A 16,478-nucleotide genomic window follows, 5' to 3' on the forward strand; every position below is an offset into this window, starting at 1 on the left:
AATGGATTTACAGCCAAGAAAAAAATGCTATTTTATTAATATTTGAAAGAAGCTCCATAAGTTCATGAAAACATTTGTTTCGGTGCATTTTACAATCACATTCTATGAGGAGAAAGTTATACAGAGAGAAAAATAAACAATACAAGCCACTGACTTTTTCATTAAATCTCAATTAGTCGTTTTTTTTTTCTTCTTTTTTTTTTCTTTAATACAAAGTCTTACTTAATATTTCAAAACAAAAAAAAAAAGGCAAAAAGCAGCCCTAGTCCCCGAACCCCGCCCCCCCCCCTCCCTCTGAACAAAGACCCCTCGAGGGGAACAGGCTAGAATCCCACAGTGCTAAAGAGTGAGACGCTCATTGGTTTTAGGAATACACAGCATGGCGATGTAACGCTAGGTCGATCTGAATCAGGGGACCGAAAGAAAAAAAACAACATTGGATCACAAAAAAAACCCTGCAACAGATCATGAATCCCACCCCCGTAATCCCCCCCCCCCACACACACCCCTCCCCCAACACTTGTGCATAGTTTCATGTTCCTTTACAACCAGCTCGATTTATAAACATCCTCTGAAAAAGACCAAAAAACACAAAAAAAAAAATGTTGCACAAAAGTCTTGATTCTTGACAAATACCCGCACGAGGCAGAATGAGGAAAAGTTAATGCACGACGCTCCTGATTCCAGGAAAAAGGGACCTCATCGAGTAAAAACAAAACACACAGCATTTTGCATGTTTTTTTCTTTTCAAACAATCAAAATCATTGACTTTTTTTTTTTCTTTTCAAATGTAAAGCAATTTTTTTTTTAATATATAGATTTATATATAAAGCACTCCATTTAAAGTCCATTATTTGGTTATCGTGTAACTGCTACGGATTTTAGAAAACGAAAAAAAAAAGAAAAAGAATCCATAACTTTCAGTGCTTACAACTGTTTCTTTTAAATCATCCTCTTAAAAAAAGAAAAAAGAAATGTACATTAAAATGTTGTGGAGTTGGTAACTCTGGAACCCTGGCCTTCCTGAGACAAGATCCACTTTTTTTTTTTTTTTCTTCGCGTGTGCAATATAGTGAGCAGTTATTTTTTTGATTCTTTTTTATATAAAGAAAATATATATAATCAAACATAAAACAAAAAACCTTCAGAGAAGTCTATAAACAGAACAAGACGACAGTGTTCGATCCCAGAGTTCTCAAAGTAGCACGAGAAATCACTCCGTCACACTTTTTTTTTTGTTGAAAAATGGAAGCATTTGTTTGTTTTTTTGTTCCCCCCCCCCGCGACCCCCGCCCCCCCGAACATTCCTGTTTTTGATTTTTGAACTCCAGAAATAAACAAAGTGTTTGTAAACTGCGGCCTCCGGACAGACGATGATGAAACAACCAAAAGCTAAGAAACACGAGAGAAGGTCGAGGCACCTCCGAGTCCTTCGCTCTCGCCCTTTGACCCCGGGGAGAGATGAACCCACGTCTAACGGCCATTTTTTTTTTTTTTGTCTTTTTTTTCTTATAGTCTGAAATGGTGCAATACTCAAATATGATCCATACTTTCTTGGATTAATCCACGATGAAAGCCACTAAGGTAGATAAACATTACATTTGTTTTTGTTTTTAAAAACACACTTTTTAGTCCTTGAGTAAACATTTACACGTGAACCGTCCCCGCCCCCCCCCTCGGTACTTATGTCGGATGAGGGGTGAGGCCGACGCTCCGTGCAAGCGCTAGAGGCTAGTAACGATGAAACATCAGAATATACTTTCCACGAGCGACATTAAAAAAAACAAAAACGACGAGGATACTGAATAAAGGAGGACGAACAGAGAGGCGGACGTTAGCTCCGCTGTAAATGGCGAGCGCCGGCTCGCGGACATTCATTCACACCGACGTACAGTACAAGCAGCCTTGTGCAAACACTCCACACACTTCGCTAGAATCACCGTCGTCTTCTAACATTTTATTCACTTCGAGAAAAAAACAACGAAAAAAAAAAGAAGAGAATGAGACAAAAAAAAAAACACTACAAAAAGTGTTCACATTACATTGTTGGCGCTTCTTTTGATTCAAGTATTTGTTTTTCATTATTTTGTATTACTCTGATATGTTTATGAACTTCTGGGGTGGGAGGGGGGGGGGGGACGGACGTGGTGGGGGGGGGGGGGGAGCGGGCGGGCGTGGGGGGGTCACAAGCACAGACGCCCGTCATGTACTCTTGCATGTGTACGAGCTAGCGTGTGCATATTCCACTGCAGACCCTTTTTTTCCCGTCCGTGATTGCGACGCATTTGTTGTTGTTGTTGTTGTGAAACCAAAAAGTTCTGATAAGCAACACCAGGTAGATAAGAGTGCAGGTGATGGGGTCGGGGGGTGGGGAGGGGGCTCAGTGCTGGTGCCGTGCCCGGTGATTTCAAGGCACATCCGAGTCCGACCCCTCGCGGCCCCCGCCTGGACGCCAGTTCTTTGATTTTGAATCCAGTGATTTCTTCTTTTTTTTTTTTGTCGTTTAAAAGTTCGTTGGTGATTGTTGGGGCCGAAGAGACGTAAAAAGACCTGGTACCAAAAAAAACAAAAAACTTGAGACATTGACTCGACGGTTCAGAAGACGACCCGGGTCCGATCCAAACCTCTCAGCTTTGGATTTTTTTTTTTTAACCTAAACAAACTTTTTTTTTTGGTTGTTTTTCTTTCTTTTTTTTTTTATTTGAAGTACCCGATGTGACCCGTTCACAGTGCAGACACACCCGCGGACCCTCCTGCCCCTCCAGCTGAGAATCAAGCACCTTATTTTTTTTGTTGTTATACATCTCGCTCCGGCAAAAAGAACTTTGAACTGGGATATGAAGGAAGTTGAAACTAGAGTTGGCACGTCACTGTGACCCCTGCGACCTCTGCGACTACGAAGCTCCTGCTCCGAAGGGAAGCTGCCTTTTGCTTGTGTGGAGATGTTTGGCAGATATGGGTGATGATGGCTGAGAACGAACACCTCCTCGACTTTTGCATAGAAATGGAAGGCTGTTTAGAAAGTTGAGGCGGTTCTACGTGTTACTGCGTGCTCCCAGAGTTCGACTTAAAGCACCAGTGTGTGTGTGTGTGTGTGTCGGCACTATGAGGACCGACACTATGAGGACCACCGACACTATGAGGACGAGGAGAAGAAAAAAGTCGGTCACTACAAGATGTCCGACGCTCGATGATAAATCTGGCCCGTGTGCAACGCTCGCCCTCGCTAGGTTCTGATCCACAGGGTGTGGGGGGGGTGGGGGGTGAGGGAGATTGAGGGATGGGGGTGCGGGGGGGCAGGAGAGAAGCCGAACACTGCAACGTTTTAAAAATAAAATGAAAATCAACAATCGATATCAGCATTGATAACACTTGGACAACAAAATAATCGACACCAAAACAAACACTGGTAAAGTGATCTCGCAGGGTGAGGGGGGTGAGGGGTGAGAGGGGTGAGGAGGAGGGGGTCCAGGACTGCAGTAGTAGTGATCAAATGGAGGTGGGATGTGAAAAGAGCTGCTCTAGGCCAGGAGGCCTTCGGGAGAAGGAGAAGAAGAAGAAGAGGGCGTTGAGACTAGGGCGAGGATGGGGTGAGGGTCTGCTGCAAGAGGGGCTTCTCTCCGCAGCAGCGCAGGCACTCGGCGGCCACACTTTCACACGGCTTGGCAGGGCCTTCAACGAAAGACGAGAACAGAAAGATGGCAGAAGAACCTCCCTGCTGGACCACAAACACCTTTTTTTTCCCCCCACAAAAAAAACAACAAAACAACTCTCGCCAGTGACTTGAACGAAGAAATGAGACACAGTCATCACATGACCCCCCCCCCACATCCCCCCCACACTTCGCTTTGCTACTCAATGTCTCTCTGGTCCCACCGAAACTTGACAATAAACGAAAAAACAACCTTGTAAAGTAAATCTAGAAGCCACTGAGCAGATTTTTGCTTTTTTTGTCTTTTCAGTTTTTGCTCCGTCAGTCTCTGGCTTAAGTGCTATGATCGACCACCGACTTCATACGACCCACAAAAGAAGGGGAAGCGAAAAATCTTCATGAACTCCCCCCTCGACTCCCCCCCACCCCCACAAAAAAAGAGGGTTCCTCTTGTTTTGGTTTAATGCCTTCTCAGCAAACACAAACACACACACACACGCGCACAAACACACACACTCACTCAAACTGGCATAAGTGCGGAGAGAACGCTGGCTGAACAAGTGCTTTACGTATCTCGGACTGAAGATGTTTTTTTTTTTTGAAGACCAGCGACGCTCCTGAGCTCACGCGCTCCCAGGAACCGTTGAACTAGTGGCAGTTTCAGGGGAACAAGGTTTTTTTTTTTTTTTTTTAAAACAAGTGTCTACAGTTCATTCTTCTCCGCACGTTCTGGTCGTGGTCGGATGCGTGGACGGTTTTTTAGCATCTCTGGCTTATATTGCACGTCGCTTGAAATGGTGTTCTGGACTTGCACGCCGCTGGGAAAACATCATGAGGTTTTTGCACAACATCAGTGAGAAGGTCCGAGACTGAGACCAAAAGGGTTTTTTTGTTTGTTTTTTTTTTTCCTCGCGAACGAGTTGAGGTGCGTTTTTTTTTTTTTTTTTTTGTTTTTTTCTTCTTTTCTCTTTAAAGTGTTCGTCTTTACATAGTAATAGCAGTGGTTCGTTTGCTGTGCGTCACGTTTGTACGTGTGACGACCCCCCCCCGCCCCCCAGACCCCCATAAAATAATAATAAAAAAAAAATCCCCCCCCCCCAGTCCACCAGATTGACAGACACATTTGAATAATATCAATAAAACTCTGCAATGGTTCAAGAAGAAGGAAAAAAAACAAAAACACTACAAAAATAAATGGCTTGAACAAGGCGAACAGAGCTGCATCATTCCCTTTGAGCTTTGTGAGGGGAAAACTCTGTCTGCTTGCAAAGAAATGCACTGTAGTCGTGAGCTGTGGTGGCGCGTCGAGCCGCAGCAGCATGTACTCTCCACTCAGGTTTCACTGGCTCAGAAAATAAGGGTGTGCAAGAGTCCGTATGCTTCTTCACCAAGTACAGAGTGAGTGAGGAAAGCAAGGGCAGGAGAGAGTTTAAGGCTAAATATTTAGTGCTGAGAGAAACAAACGTTGAATCCGGAACAGCTGAATGTTCTACGACAGCTCTGATTGAAGAGTTTTTTTTTCACTTTGGGAATGGTGCCTTATTTTTTTTTAAAAATCTTTTTTTTCTTTTTTTTTTGCCGGGTCTGTGAGGAACGATTGGAGGCAGGATCACGTAAGAGATGGCAGCTCGTCGTCGTCGTCGGTGTCAGTTTGATTGCAAGTTTCACTTTGCGTGTCAAAAGTTTCCGCTGCGGTAAAACCCTCCTGTGAGACTGAACAAAAACACTGATTCGCTCGCTGAGGTTCACGAAGAAAACGAGGGGTGAGAGGTCGATGAGCAGCGAGGATGGAGCCTCTTCTTCACTGATTATCTCCACATTGATTTCAAAGTATTCCTGGTGGCGTCTCGGCTCCTCCGGGGGCCTACATGGACTCCCCGCTGAGCAGGTCCCCGGGCAGCAGTGTATTGATCGGGGTGGGGCTCCCCATCACGCGTCCCTCCTCTCCGCTCGGGGGTCCCCATAGGCTGGAGTACTGCGGCACGCCCCCCCACAGCAGCTCGCCGCCCGACTTGGATCCTCCCAGGCCGCCGCCGCCGTTGTTGTTGTTGTTCCAGTGGGGGTTGTGACCGATGGGGTGGGCGGATCCGGACCCGGCGCCCCCCATCCTGGACTGATTGGAGCCCGGCGAGGCCTGCCAGCTGGTGGTGTTGCCGAGCGACTGGCCCTGTGCAAAGAAGCGATTGACTTCCTCTTCCCCGGCGAACTCGGCCAGGATGGTGGTGTTGCCCAGCACACACCTGAGGAGAGGCAGGTGTTACACACTGGAGACACACACAAGCTCTGCAGGACGGAAAGATCCGCTCAGTCCTGCTGTCGTTTCTTTTAATACAAATATATTTGATCAGAGTTTAAAACTCACTTAACAGCTTTTGTACACAGTTTGTTTTCTATCGTTGTTGATAATGTATTGACATTATTATTTAATGAATGTATTTTGATTATTATTTTATTGATATATTATTGTTTTTCGTATTATTTAATATATTATTGTTTTTTCTTATTATTTGATATATTATATTTTTTCTTATTATTTAATATATTATTGTTTTTTCTTATTATTTGATATATTATAATGTTTCTTATTATTTGATATATTATTTTTTTTTCTTCTTTTTTCTTATTTAATATATTTAATAGCGATTTAATATATTATTGTTTTTTTTTAATAATTTAATAAATTATTGTTTTCTTATAATTTAATATATTATTGTTTTCCTATTATTTAATATATTTTTGTTTTCTTATTATTTAATATATTATTGTTTTTCTTATTATTTAATATATTATTGTTGTTCTTATTATTTAATATTTTATTGTTTTTCTTATTATTAAATATATTATTGTTTTTTCTTATTATTCAATATATTATTGTATTTCTTATTATTCAATATATTATTCTTTTTCTTATTATTTAATATTTATTGTTTTTCTTATTATTTAATATATTATTGTTTTTTTTATTATTCAATATATTATTGTTTTTCTTATTATTTAATATATTATTGTTTTTTCTTGTTATTCTAAATGTGAAATGTATGTCTTTAATATAACGGTTATCTATGTTTTTATTGAACTGCTTTGACAACAAATGCAGGAAGAATAAATCAAACATTTGATAAATACATTTGAAAAGATTAAACCAACATTCAAACTGAAAAACTTTAAGGCGTCTTCAAGTTTTAACACGGATATTAAACAGACTTTAAAACAGAGGAATCATCGTCAAAACTCTATGCAAGTAAGACTAATGGTAGAAACATCATTTGTGTCAAATCAAAACGGGAGCAGGAGTTAAAAACGAATCCATCTGAAGGAGAACCATGTGTAACTTAGTGAAGCTAAGATGCTAACATGCTACACAATCTTAAAATATACTTATTCAAGTTTTACAGAACAATACCTCATATCGAGGCTTCAACACAAGATGGACGTTACAGACGAGCAGTATGAAGGTATTTGGATGTTTTTAAGATGAAGGACAAGTGAGCTCCGGTCGCTACATTAAAATGAACAAACATTTTTGTCTTTAACTCTAAGAAGAACAGATTCATCTGAAAATAATCGCTCTAAAGCATCCGGTTAGAAAAGTATGAATCAGTTTCTTTATAAAGCGAGTCTGAAGGTAAACAATCAGGAGCGACATTGTTGGAGAGAACATGTTCGTCTGCGTCTCAGGGTCATAAATGCACTTGAATTTCTTTTTTGAGAGTCTCATTACTTTTACAAGGTCTTTTTTTTCCACTAAAAACCTCCATAAAGGGATGAAGTTTGCTGCAGAAAAAGATGAACAAAAGATGGACGGAAAACGATTCACAAGGTAACTTGAACTTTTGCAGATCGAAGGATCTCCAACCAACGTTATTACTTTTATTTGATTTTGATTTCCTTTCTTTACATCCTTTTTTTACTCCGTGTAATGGGATTTTCTTACAAAATCTGATTAATAAAGAGTTTTTTTTAGACAAGCATCCACTCGTTGAACAGCAGAAAAACAGCTCAAATCAATGAAAGCGTGTCTTACATGTGCAGAGACTTCTGAGCTTTAGCAGCCTCGTCCTTGGAACTGTATCGAACCACGGCGTTGCCCTGCGTCAGGTTCAGGTGGAATGTGCTGAGCGGGCCGTGCTGCATGCACAGCGTGCGCAGAGTTGAACCGTCGATCTGCACCACGAGAGAAGACAGTGAGGTTGAAAGTTTTTCCACAAAGTCATAGCGAGAAGTCGAAGGACAGAAAAGGCGTACCTGAGGTGTGAGGTTCCTCAGAACCAGCCAGCTGCTGGTCCTGGTGGAGCTGTCGGTGCTCCACGTGGTACCTGCTGAGTCAGCGGAACGTTTGTCAAGTAGAGGAAGTACATCAGTGACACCAAACTTTTAAATAGTTGAATTAAATCTTTAAAATAATGGAACTTTGTCCAGTCACTGCTTTAAATGTTGAATTGTTTTTTATTGAATAATTTGTTTATATAATTAGAAAATCGAATCATTCAAATGATTATTTTTTTTTATTATAATTAAACTGATTTATTTATTTTTATTAAAAAGAGAGTTCGATCATGTGATTGTCCATATGAGGTGTGATTAGCTAAAAGTATTTTGGAATTTTGTGTAGTGGTGGGACTAGGATGATGCTCATCATGGAGTCAAGGCTCAAAAATGTTAGATTTGTTTTTGTTGTTTTGCACTGTATTCATTTTAATATGTATTTATAAAAATAAAAATAAATTGTTTTTCCTGTGAACATTTAACTGTAACAACACCTGCTTTGAGACAAATATCTTATGTTATAACACCAATATTTTTATATTGAATTTAAAAGACTATGACTTAAATATATTGAATTTAGAAAATGTATATATTTTTTTAAAATTATTATTAATGGAATCATAATAGTACTTCAATATAAACTTTCAAACGTTTTTATTCATTTTTTTTAATTAAGTTATTTAAAAGAACAACAGCTTTAACATTTGAAAATATAGAATTAATTGAATTCAATGATTAAAACAAATAAATTATTAAAAAAGGATTACATTTAACCATTATTACTATTATTGTTTAATTATAGGAATTCAAAAAAACAACAACAGAATATTAGAATTATTTTCTTCAAATAAATAAAAATATTTCAATACAGAAATGATTGAATCATCATCAAGTTGCTTAAAAACATCATCAAAAAAAACAACATTTAAACCCTTGCATCCTCCTGGTGACGGAGATCTTCATCGTGGACTGACCTGTTGTGTAAGAGCTGCTCCAGCCTTGGGCCAGTCCCAGAGAGTTGCCCCCCCAGGTGGAGGAAGGTTTGGTGTTGGTGAGGCCCGGGGGAGGGCGGGAGGGGGCCACGCTGTTGCCCCGAGGAGGTCCCTGAGGAACCTTCCACAGCTCGTGGGACAGCGAGGACTGGCTGTGGGCGATCGGGCCGGGAGACCACGTGGACTTCATCTCGGACAGTTTCCCTGAGGAGTGAGGAGAGACGTGGACATGAAGCCACGTGTGATGTCACCACACGCTACACGTCACATGCATTAAACGACAGGGAGGAAGGAACAGCCGGAGAATCATCTACGGGTCAAACCAAGGTTACGGCTCAGCAGGTGCAGGGATTTAAAAAAGGACCATGAAGGTGGAGTCAGTGACGTCTGGGGGGTTTTATACAGGGAACACTGGGGGGGGGAGGGTTGGGGGTCACAGTACAAGTCCCTGCATCGCATGTACCTGGATCGTCCGTCTCCGGGGACGACAGGCTGTACGAGCTAGTGTAGGCACTGACTGGCCAATCAGAGGCGGGAGGCGGAGCCTCGCTCTGAGATGAGGCGGGTGAGGAGCCTGAGCCGAAGCCACCGGCACGAACGAAAAACAAACGAAAAGAGAGGGGGGAAAACATAGAAGAGAAAAATGGAATAAAAAGAAAGATGAAACAAGTGACGACGTGAGCTCGTTACAAGCGACAGAACTGCAGGTATCAGCAGAAAACGGATGGACAGAGCGGACGTTTAAAAAAAGCAGGAAAAAAATGGAGGAGAGAGATCAAGAGAAGCTGCTGCAATGATTGGCTGCGTCGGTGGTGATGAAGATGATGATGATGATGATGATGATGCCGTGTATAGTCACCTCGCTCACCTCCACTGCGGTCCCTCAGCAGGTAGCGGTTGACATCTTGGATGTTTGTATTGATGGTCGGCCCGCTCGGAACGCTGCCGGGGGTCACGTTGGGATCCGTTTCCGGGTCAATGTTCTGGAGACCCTTCCATGGAACCCCCGGGCAGAACTCTACGCGAGTGGAACAAGAAGATACTCTTATTAGAAGAAGATACATGTCGACACGTTTGATCATGTTTTTTGTTGCAGAGGATTCTATTAGATTTAACTTCGGGGCCACATTCTATCCTAGGACTGTTGACCTTGAGAAACCTTCTCCAGATCGTAACAAAGAAAACTTTTATAAATGATGCTTTGTTCGTAGCGAGATGTTACTGCAGGACGAACAAGTTCCTTACAGTTCAACGTGTCGAACTCTTGGAAGAAATGATTTGGTCCATTGACTTTCACTTCAAGCTTCAGTTCAAGGAAAAACATTCGGTTCATGGGAAAAGATTTAATTATGGTGTAAGTGAAGGACGACTCAAAGCTGCAAGAGGACATGTTTGTTTTAAAGGATTCTTCTTCGGAAGTCACTCGAGCGGAAGAATCCTTGCAAGTCGTCCTCTGTCGTCAAGTTGGATTTTGCAATACTTCTTAATCTCATCATCTATCTAATCTACGGAGGCTCTTTAAAAAAACAACTATTTTTGATCTTAAAGATCACAAGATCCATTTTTTTTTTAAACGTCTTGATATCTTTAACTTCTCGATATCTTTTTAACTTCTTAAGATCTTATTTTACTCCCTGATATCTTCTACAACCTTCTTGAAATATTCTACAAGCTTATTTAACTTCTTGAGCTCTTCCTTTACTTCTTGAGATCTTTTTTAACTTCTTGAGATCTTATTTAACTTCTTGAGATCTTTTTTAACTTCTCCAGATCTTCTTAACTTCTTGAGATCTTTTTAAACTTCTCCAGATCTTCTTAACTTCTTGAGCTCTTCTTTAACTTCTTGAGATCTTTTTTAACTTCTTGAGCTCTTCTTTAACTTCTTGAGATCTTCTTTAACTTCTTGAGCTCTTCTTTAACTTCTTGAGCTCTTCTTTAACTTCTTTAACTTCTTTAGATCTTCTTTAACTTCTTGAGATGTTTTTTAACTTCTTGAGATCTTCTTAAACTTCTTGAGCTCTTCTTTAATTTATTGAGATCTTCTTTAACTTCTCGAGCTCTTCTTTAACTTCTCGAGCTCTTCTTTAACTTCTCGAGCTCTTCTTTAACTTCTCGAGCCCTTCTTTAACTTCTCGAGCTCTTCTTTAACTTCTTGAAATCTTCTTTAACTTCTTGAGATCTTTTTTAACTTCTTGAGATATTTTTTAAACTTCCCCAGATCTTCTTCAGATCTTTATTAACTTCTTCATATCTTTTTTAACTTCAACATATTTTAAAAACCTCTTGATATCTCTTGATAACTGCTCAAGTATTTCCAGATCTTTTTCTTCTTCCACGTCCCTTCAGGTTCTCAGTAGAACTCCAATCATTTGTGTCGCTCCTCTATATCTTCTGGTTCTCACCTGGTGGCCAGTTGATGTTGGTCCCGTTGGTCATCTTGTCTGTGGTGCTCTTGCCTTGACCCCAGCTGTCAGGAGCGACCAGAGGGCTGGTGGGAGACTCGGAGCTGGACATCAGGTTGTACGGGCTGTAGGAGTCGTCCATCTGTGGAGGTTTGCCGGGCGGCCCGAGGCTGGCCACTGATGAAGAGACGAGGACATGGAGTCTCACACTGACCTCAAGCTTCATCTAGTCTGCGTGAAGGACTCACCGTGCTTGTTCAGGTTGGACTCTAGAGGAGAAGAACTACCAGAGAGGCTTTCGATTGTGTTGGGGTGCGTCCACTGGGACAGGCGTGACTGTGGTTGGTTTGGATCCTTCATGGACAGACCCACGTCCATGCAGTTTACATTCATGTTCGGATTTAATCCAGCTGCAAGGAACCACAACATGTTCACGTCACACTCTGAGACACACGAGTATATCAAGGGCTGTAATATTGAAACGGTTTAATTCAACATTTCAAATGTTTACGCTGTAAATGTGGCTGTTTTTTAAGCATGGAATTATTTTTTTATTGAATTTAATTTTTTTCTTTATTGAAAAATGTTAACATAGTTTTAAATTATTACAAAAAATAGTGTTATTTTCAAAATTAATTATCTTTTTAAATAGTAAATTCCAAAATGTGCTTCGACGTAGTCATGTGATCGTCTGTGCAATCGCATGATTGGCTAAAAGTGAATTTAAAAGGCTACAAATGAAACAAATAACTACTAATTACTAAAAAAGTAACCGGTATATATATTTTGAATTATTGGAATTAGAATTTTGTATGCCTGTAAAAATAAAATAAATAAATTTTTAAAGTACTCTTTTTTTTATTTAATTAAATAATTTAAAAGAAAAACTAATTTACTTTTCAACATACAAATGATTGAATTCAATAATTTAAAAAAAGAAAAATCAACGCTAAATTAAACAGAAAAATTTAAATAAATACATATAATTTTGCCGATTTCCTTCCATAGAAATGCGTCGCTCCGCCGACATCGACTCACAGAGACTGTACGGACTGTAAGCGTTGGGAGACGACTCTTTGGTCTGCAGATCGGGGAGGCCTGGAGCCTGGGGGTGACCCGGGAATGAATCCATGGGGGATTTGGTCCCTCCAGGGTGCAGGCCGGAGTGGGAGGGCGGCGGCTGCTGCTGCTGCTGCTTCATTAGCAGGGCCTGGGCCAGCTGGCGCTGGTGCTGTTGGATCTGCTGCTGCATGTTATTGATTGTACGTGCAACCTGACGTCGGAACAAGAACACAGTTTAGTGGAAGGTGCTGAGGGGGGGGGGAGCTGGACGACGAGACCGCGACTCACTTGCTGCTCTTGTTGTCGAATAGGGGCGGAGACGTTGCGTTGAGCCTGCAACATCTGCTGCTGTATCTGTAAACGCTGGTATGCCTGAGGAGCGACGAGGAGGTCGTGAGTGTGATGCTGGGGTTCAGGGGGGTCGCGGCGATCACTCACCAGTTGCAGTTGGTAGAGTTGATTCAGGAGGGTCATATGTTGAGGGTTTATTGGTGAGGTTAAAAGTGCAGGATTCAGACCAATGTTTTTTGCTGCAAACTGTAAGAGCTGTGCTTGAACCTGTGACACATCGAAGAGACAGAGAGTCAACATATGGAAGTAGATCAGTGTCTGGACGATATTGAACGCTTGAATTGAACATTTAAAAAATGTTAAACCTTTTTTTTATTTAAATGTTGTTCGGTAAGCATTGAATTATGTATTTGAATAATCGAAATCCATAATTTCTATATTGAAAGACGGAAATTGTTCTCGTTTTTTAATAATTAAATTACAAAATGTTCACAATTATAGTTTTTTTTAAACAAATGTAACTTTCTACTACTAATAATACAAAAAATAAATGATATCTTCAATTCTTATAAGCCTTCAATATAATATATATATATATACATATATATGCATATTTTTAATGTTAAAAATTATATTTCTAATACAGAAAATGTATTTTGGAATATTAGTATTGGAATATCAAACTATCAAAAGACGAAATCCAAAATAAATGTTCTGAATTCAATATTAGTTTAATTAGTATACTTTTAAATTACATATAAAAATGTTGGTATCACAGTTTTCACCAGACAATTCCAAAAGAAGTACCGAGATACTTGATTGACTTTTTCAGCCAATCACACAACGCGCAGACGATCACGTGACAACGTAGAAGCAATTTGTGAAATGTACTGTTTTTAATCAACACAAAAAAACTTTAATTTTGAGAATATTTACATATTTAAATTAAATTATAAAAAAATTAAAATATTCAACTTTGTAATATTGAAATATGGCATGTAATGAAAAAAAATATTTATGCTTAAAAAACAACATTTAAATATAAAATTTAAACATTAGAAACGCTAAATTAAACATTTAATATTCTGCTGCCGCCGTCATACTTCTATACAAACACTGTTCCTAGGAGACCAAACTCTTCATATCACGGCACGTCGAGCCAAAGTAATCTTCATAAATGTTTAACGCGCGACAAGACGCGATCAAAAATGCATGTGAAAATACGATGACGTCACAGGTGGGTGGACTCACCTGAGGGGAGAGAAACTGAGGCACTTGAGCGCGGAGACTCGGCTGAGAGGAGCTGAGCGGCGGCACTGGCGGCTGAGGAGGCGGCTGCGGCGCTTGCATGGCCCGGGCTTGTGCTGCTCCGCCGCCGAACATTCCAGTCTGCATTTGCTGGACACACAACCGTCGTCAACATTGAGCTGCGGAGTTTGAAAACAAAAAAAAACTCGCTGGCTCACCTTATCCATGAAGGGCGAGCGAGGGTCCGCGGACGGGTCTTTGGAGAGAAGTGGAGGCCGAGGGCAGTTCATGGGCTTGTTCATGAGCCCGTTGTAGTCGTGTCCGGTCATGCCCATCCCTCGCTTGTCCAGCTCCGTCTTCTTCTCCAGCAGGGCGCTCATGGCCTGGTCCATGTTCATGTTGTTGCTCTTCAGCGCCTCCTCAGCAGGATCTCTCTGGCGGGGGAACAAACACGAATGACGTGAAGAACACTCAGATATATTGCAGTGCCATTAGGATATTGTATAGTTCAATGAAAATGTTGAAACGTTACAGTGTTTTTTAAAGCCATTTTATAGGTTTTTAATAAATACAGTATTAAAGAATTAACTTAAAAAAATATTTTGCACATAAAGTTTAGTATTTTCTAATTTCAATAATTTCAATATACATTTTCTAAATGTAATAGTTTTTCAAGTACTTTTTTTAATTCCAGCTTTTTAAATGCAATACATAAATACTGCACCAGACAATACAGATTTTATATAGAGTTTAAAATTCAATTCAATTCAATTTTATTTAAAGTGTCTTATCATAACAAAGTTATCTCAAGACACTATACAGTTGAAATAAGACTACAGTTGATTAAGGAAAAATAGATCCCAGCAATTCAACAAAGAGCAAGAAACAAAACTGTACAGTGAGCCGTACAGTGAGCAATGGCGAGGAAAAACTTCCTTTTAGAAGGCAGAAACCTCGAGCGGAACCAGACTCATTGTTGACGGCCTGCCGCTTTGAACGGCTGGGAGGAAGGATGGGGGGGTAGACAGATGGATAAGGAGAGGAGTGAGGGAGGATATAGTGAGAAAAAAGAGGAGAGTAAGGCTATGATAAAAATAAATAAATAATTGGATTGAATTATTGGAATTCAAATCTATAACAGTATAAATAATTGTATAAATTGTGAAGATGTTACATTTTTTAAATTCAATTTAATTACTTAATGTAATTATTAAATAATAATAAAACTACAATACATAAAACAAATGCTTTAATTACAATATAACTTTCGACCAGATCTGTTTTGACTAATGATGCTTCACACAAAAATCCATTTTAATAATGAATAATTATGATGCGTTTACTCACAGGGAAACCCATGTCTGTCAGCTGCTTGACAAGACGATTCATGATCCAAGCGTCCTCCTGTTTATTGGGAAGCTTCGCCTGTGGAGCACATCGACAAATCAACACCACCGTCTGCACATTTGTTATCCTCTCGCCTGAGACGTGTCTCTGCATGCAGGAACCGCTACGTTCTTGCAAACCGTTCTACCTTAATTGGGGGCTTTTTGGGAACGTTTCCCCAAGAGTTGCAGGAGGAGTTGCTCTCCTGGGAGGCGGTGTTGTTCCACATGTCTCCCTCTTCGGCGTCCCACTGTCCGCCGGATAGGGAGAGGTCTTCGCCGCCGCCTCCTCCTCCACCTCCGCCACCACCACCACCTCCCCATCCATCTTGCATAGGTTTGGGAGCTGCTCGACAAAACATTAATCAAGTACGATTCCCGACAAAAGCGACTCAAAAATCTATTCGACTGAAGAAACTGCCATGACAACTCGTGGCCACAAGAGGTCAGTGTGGATGTGCGGGAAAAAAGAAAATGCTGCTTCTTCTTTGACTCGTCCTGATAACTGCACTTGCATCTTGAAGTGTAACAATTAAAAGCTGCTCACCGAGTTTGCAGGGAGCAGATGTCATCATCGGGTTTCCCCTGCCGTAGTTGTCCTGGTTACCGTCTCCCCAGCCTCCGTGGCTACCGGTAGGTTTCCCCCAGGCAGCGGTGCCATTGTCCACACTGACTGGAGGTGGTGCAGGTTCTCCCCACGAGTTATCTCTCTCTTTTGAGTGCGAGTTTGGTATGTCTCCCCAACCTTCATGAAAAAGACGACAGTCAGACATCCAAATATATTCCGCCCTTCCTTCATCGACCGGAGCAAACTTGCGTCTGAAATAAAAGATGGCGGTGAACTCGATTGTATTTACAGCCGCGGCTCAAAACTCATTTGGATGAATAACCAACAGAGAGAAGATGGCCATTTAGGATTTGGCAAAGCCGAGTCACTGTTGGCCTAAATCCATCTGTCAGTCTGTGACGGTGCCAGGCTCGGCTTAGCTCTCTCTCTCCAGGACGAGAGCAAGAGCTCGAGGCCGCTGCGACACTGTAGTTAACGTTCAACCTTCCTGCATCGTCTGCAGATTTTCATCCTTGCAGAAAGATTTAGATGAAAAGATGGTGAATGCTTTCAAATTATCATTCACAGATGTCAGAACAATGGTGTAAAATGTACTCTGGCATCAGATAACTA

At 40.8% G+C, this 16,478-nt stretch overlaps 1 protein-coding gene across 1 annotated transcript in view; it reads right to left on the reverse strand.

The window, feature by feature from the left end:
- Nucleotides 1-6: 6 nt before the first annotated feature.
- Nucleotides 7-16,478, reverse strand: part of LOC148064836 (trinucleotide repeat-containing gene 6C protein-like) — a 44,131-nt gene continuing 27,659 nt past the window's right edge. The window contains exons 7-23 of the mRNA XM_087808965.1: nt 15,846-16,043; nt 15,615-15,644; nt 15,448-15,584; nt 15,261-15,338; nt 14,132-14,347; nt 13,917-14,063; nt 12,813-12,932; nt 12,663-12,746; nt 12,351-12,585; nt 11,561-11,722; nt 11,313-11,489; nt 9,779-9,928; nt 9,374-9,484; nt 8,893-9,114; nt 7,898-7,971; nt 7,677-7,816; nt 7-5,892 (exon numbers count right to left, since the gene is read on the reverse strand). Coding sequence (XP_087665091.1) covers nt 5,517-5,892; nt 7,677-7,816; nt 7,898-7,971; nt 8,893-9,114; nt 9,374-9,484; nt 9,779-9,928; nt 11,313-11,489; nt 11,561-11,722; nt 12,351-12,585; nt 12,663-12,746; nt 12,813-12,932; nt 13,917-14,063; nt 14,132-14,347; nt 15,261-15,338; nt 15,448-15,584; nt 15,615-15,644; nt 15,846-16,043 — 2,657 coding nt within the window. The 3' untranslated portion in view covers nt 7-5,516. The remainder of the gene's footprint in view (nt 5,893-7,676; nt 7,817-7,897; nt 7,972-8,892; nt 9,115-9,373; nt 9,485-9,778; nt 9,929-11,312; nt 11,490-11,560; nt 11,723-12,350; nt 12,586-12,662; nt 12,747-12,812; nt 12,933-13,916; nt 14,064-14,131; nt 14,348-15,260; nt 15,339-15,447; nt 15,585-15,614; nt 15,645-15,845; nt 16,044-16,478) is intronic.

This window comes from Callionymus lyra, chromosome 15, assembly GCF_982586985.1.
Source record: "Callionymus lyra chromosome 15, fCalLyr1.hap1.1, whole genome shotgun sequence".
Taxonomy (NCBI): Eukaryota; Metazoa; Chordata; class Actinopteri; order Syngnathiformes; family Callionymidae; genus Callionymus; species Callionymus lyra.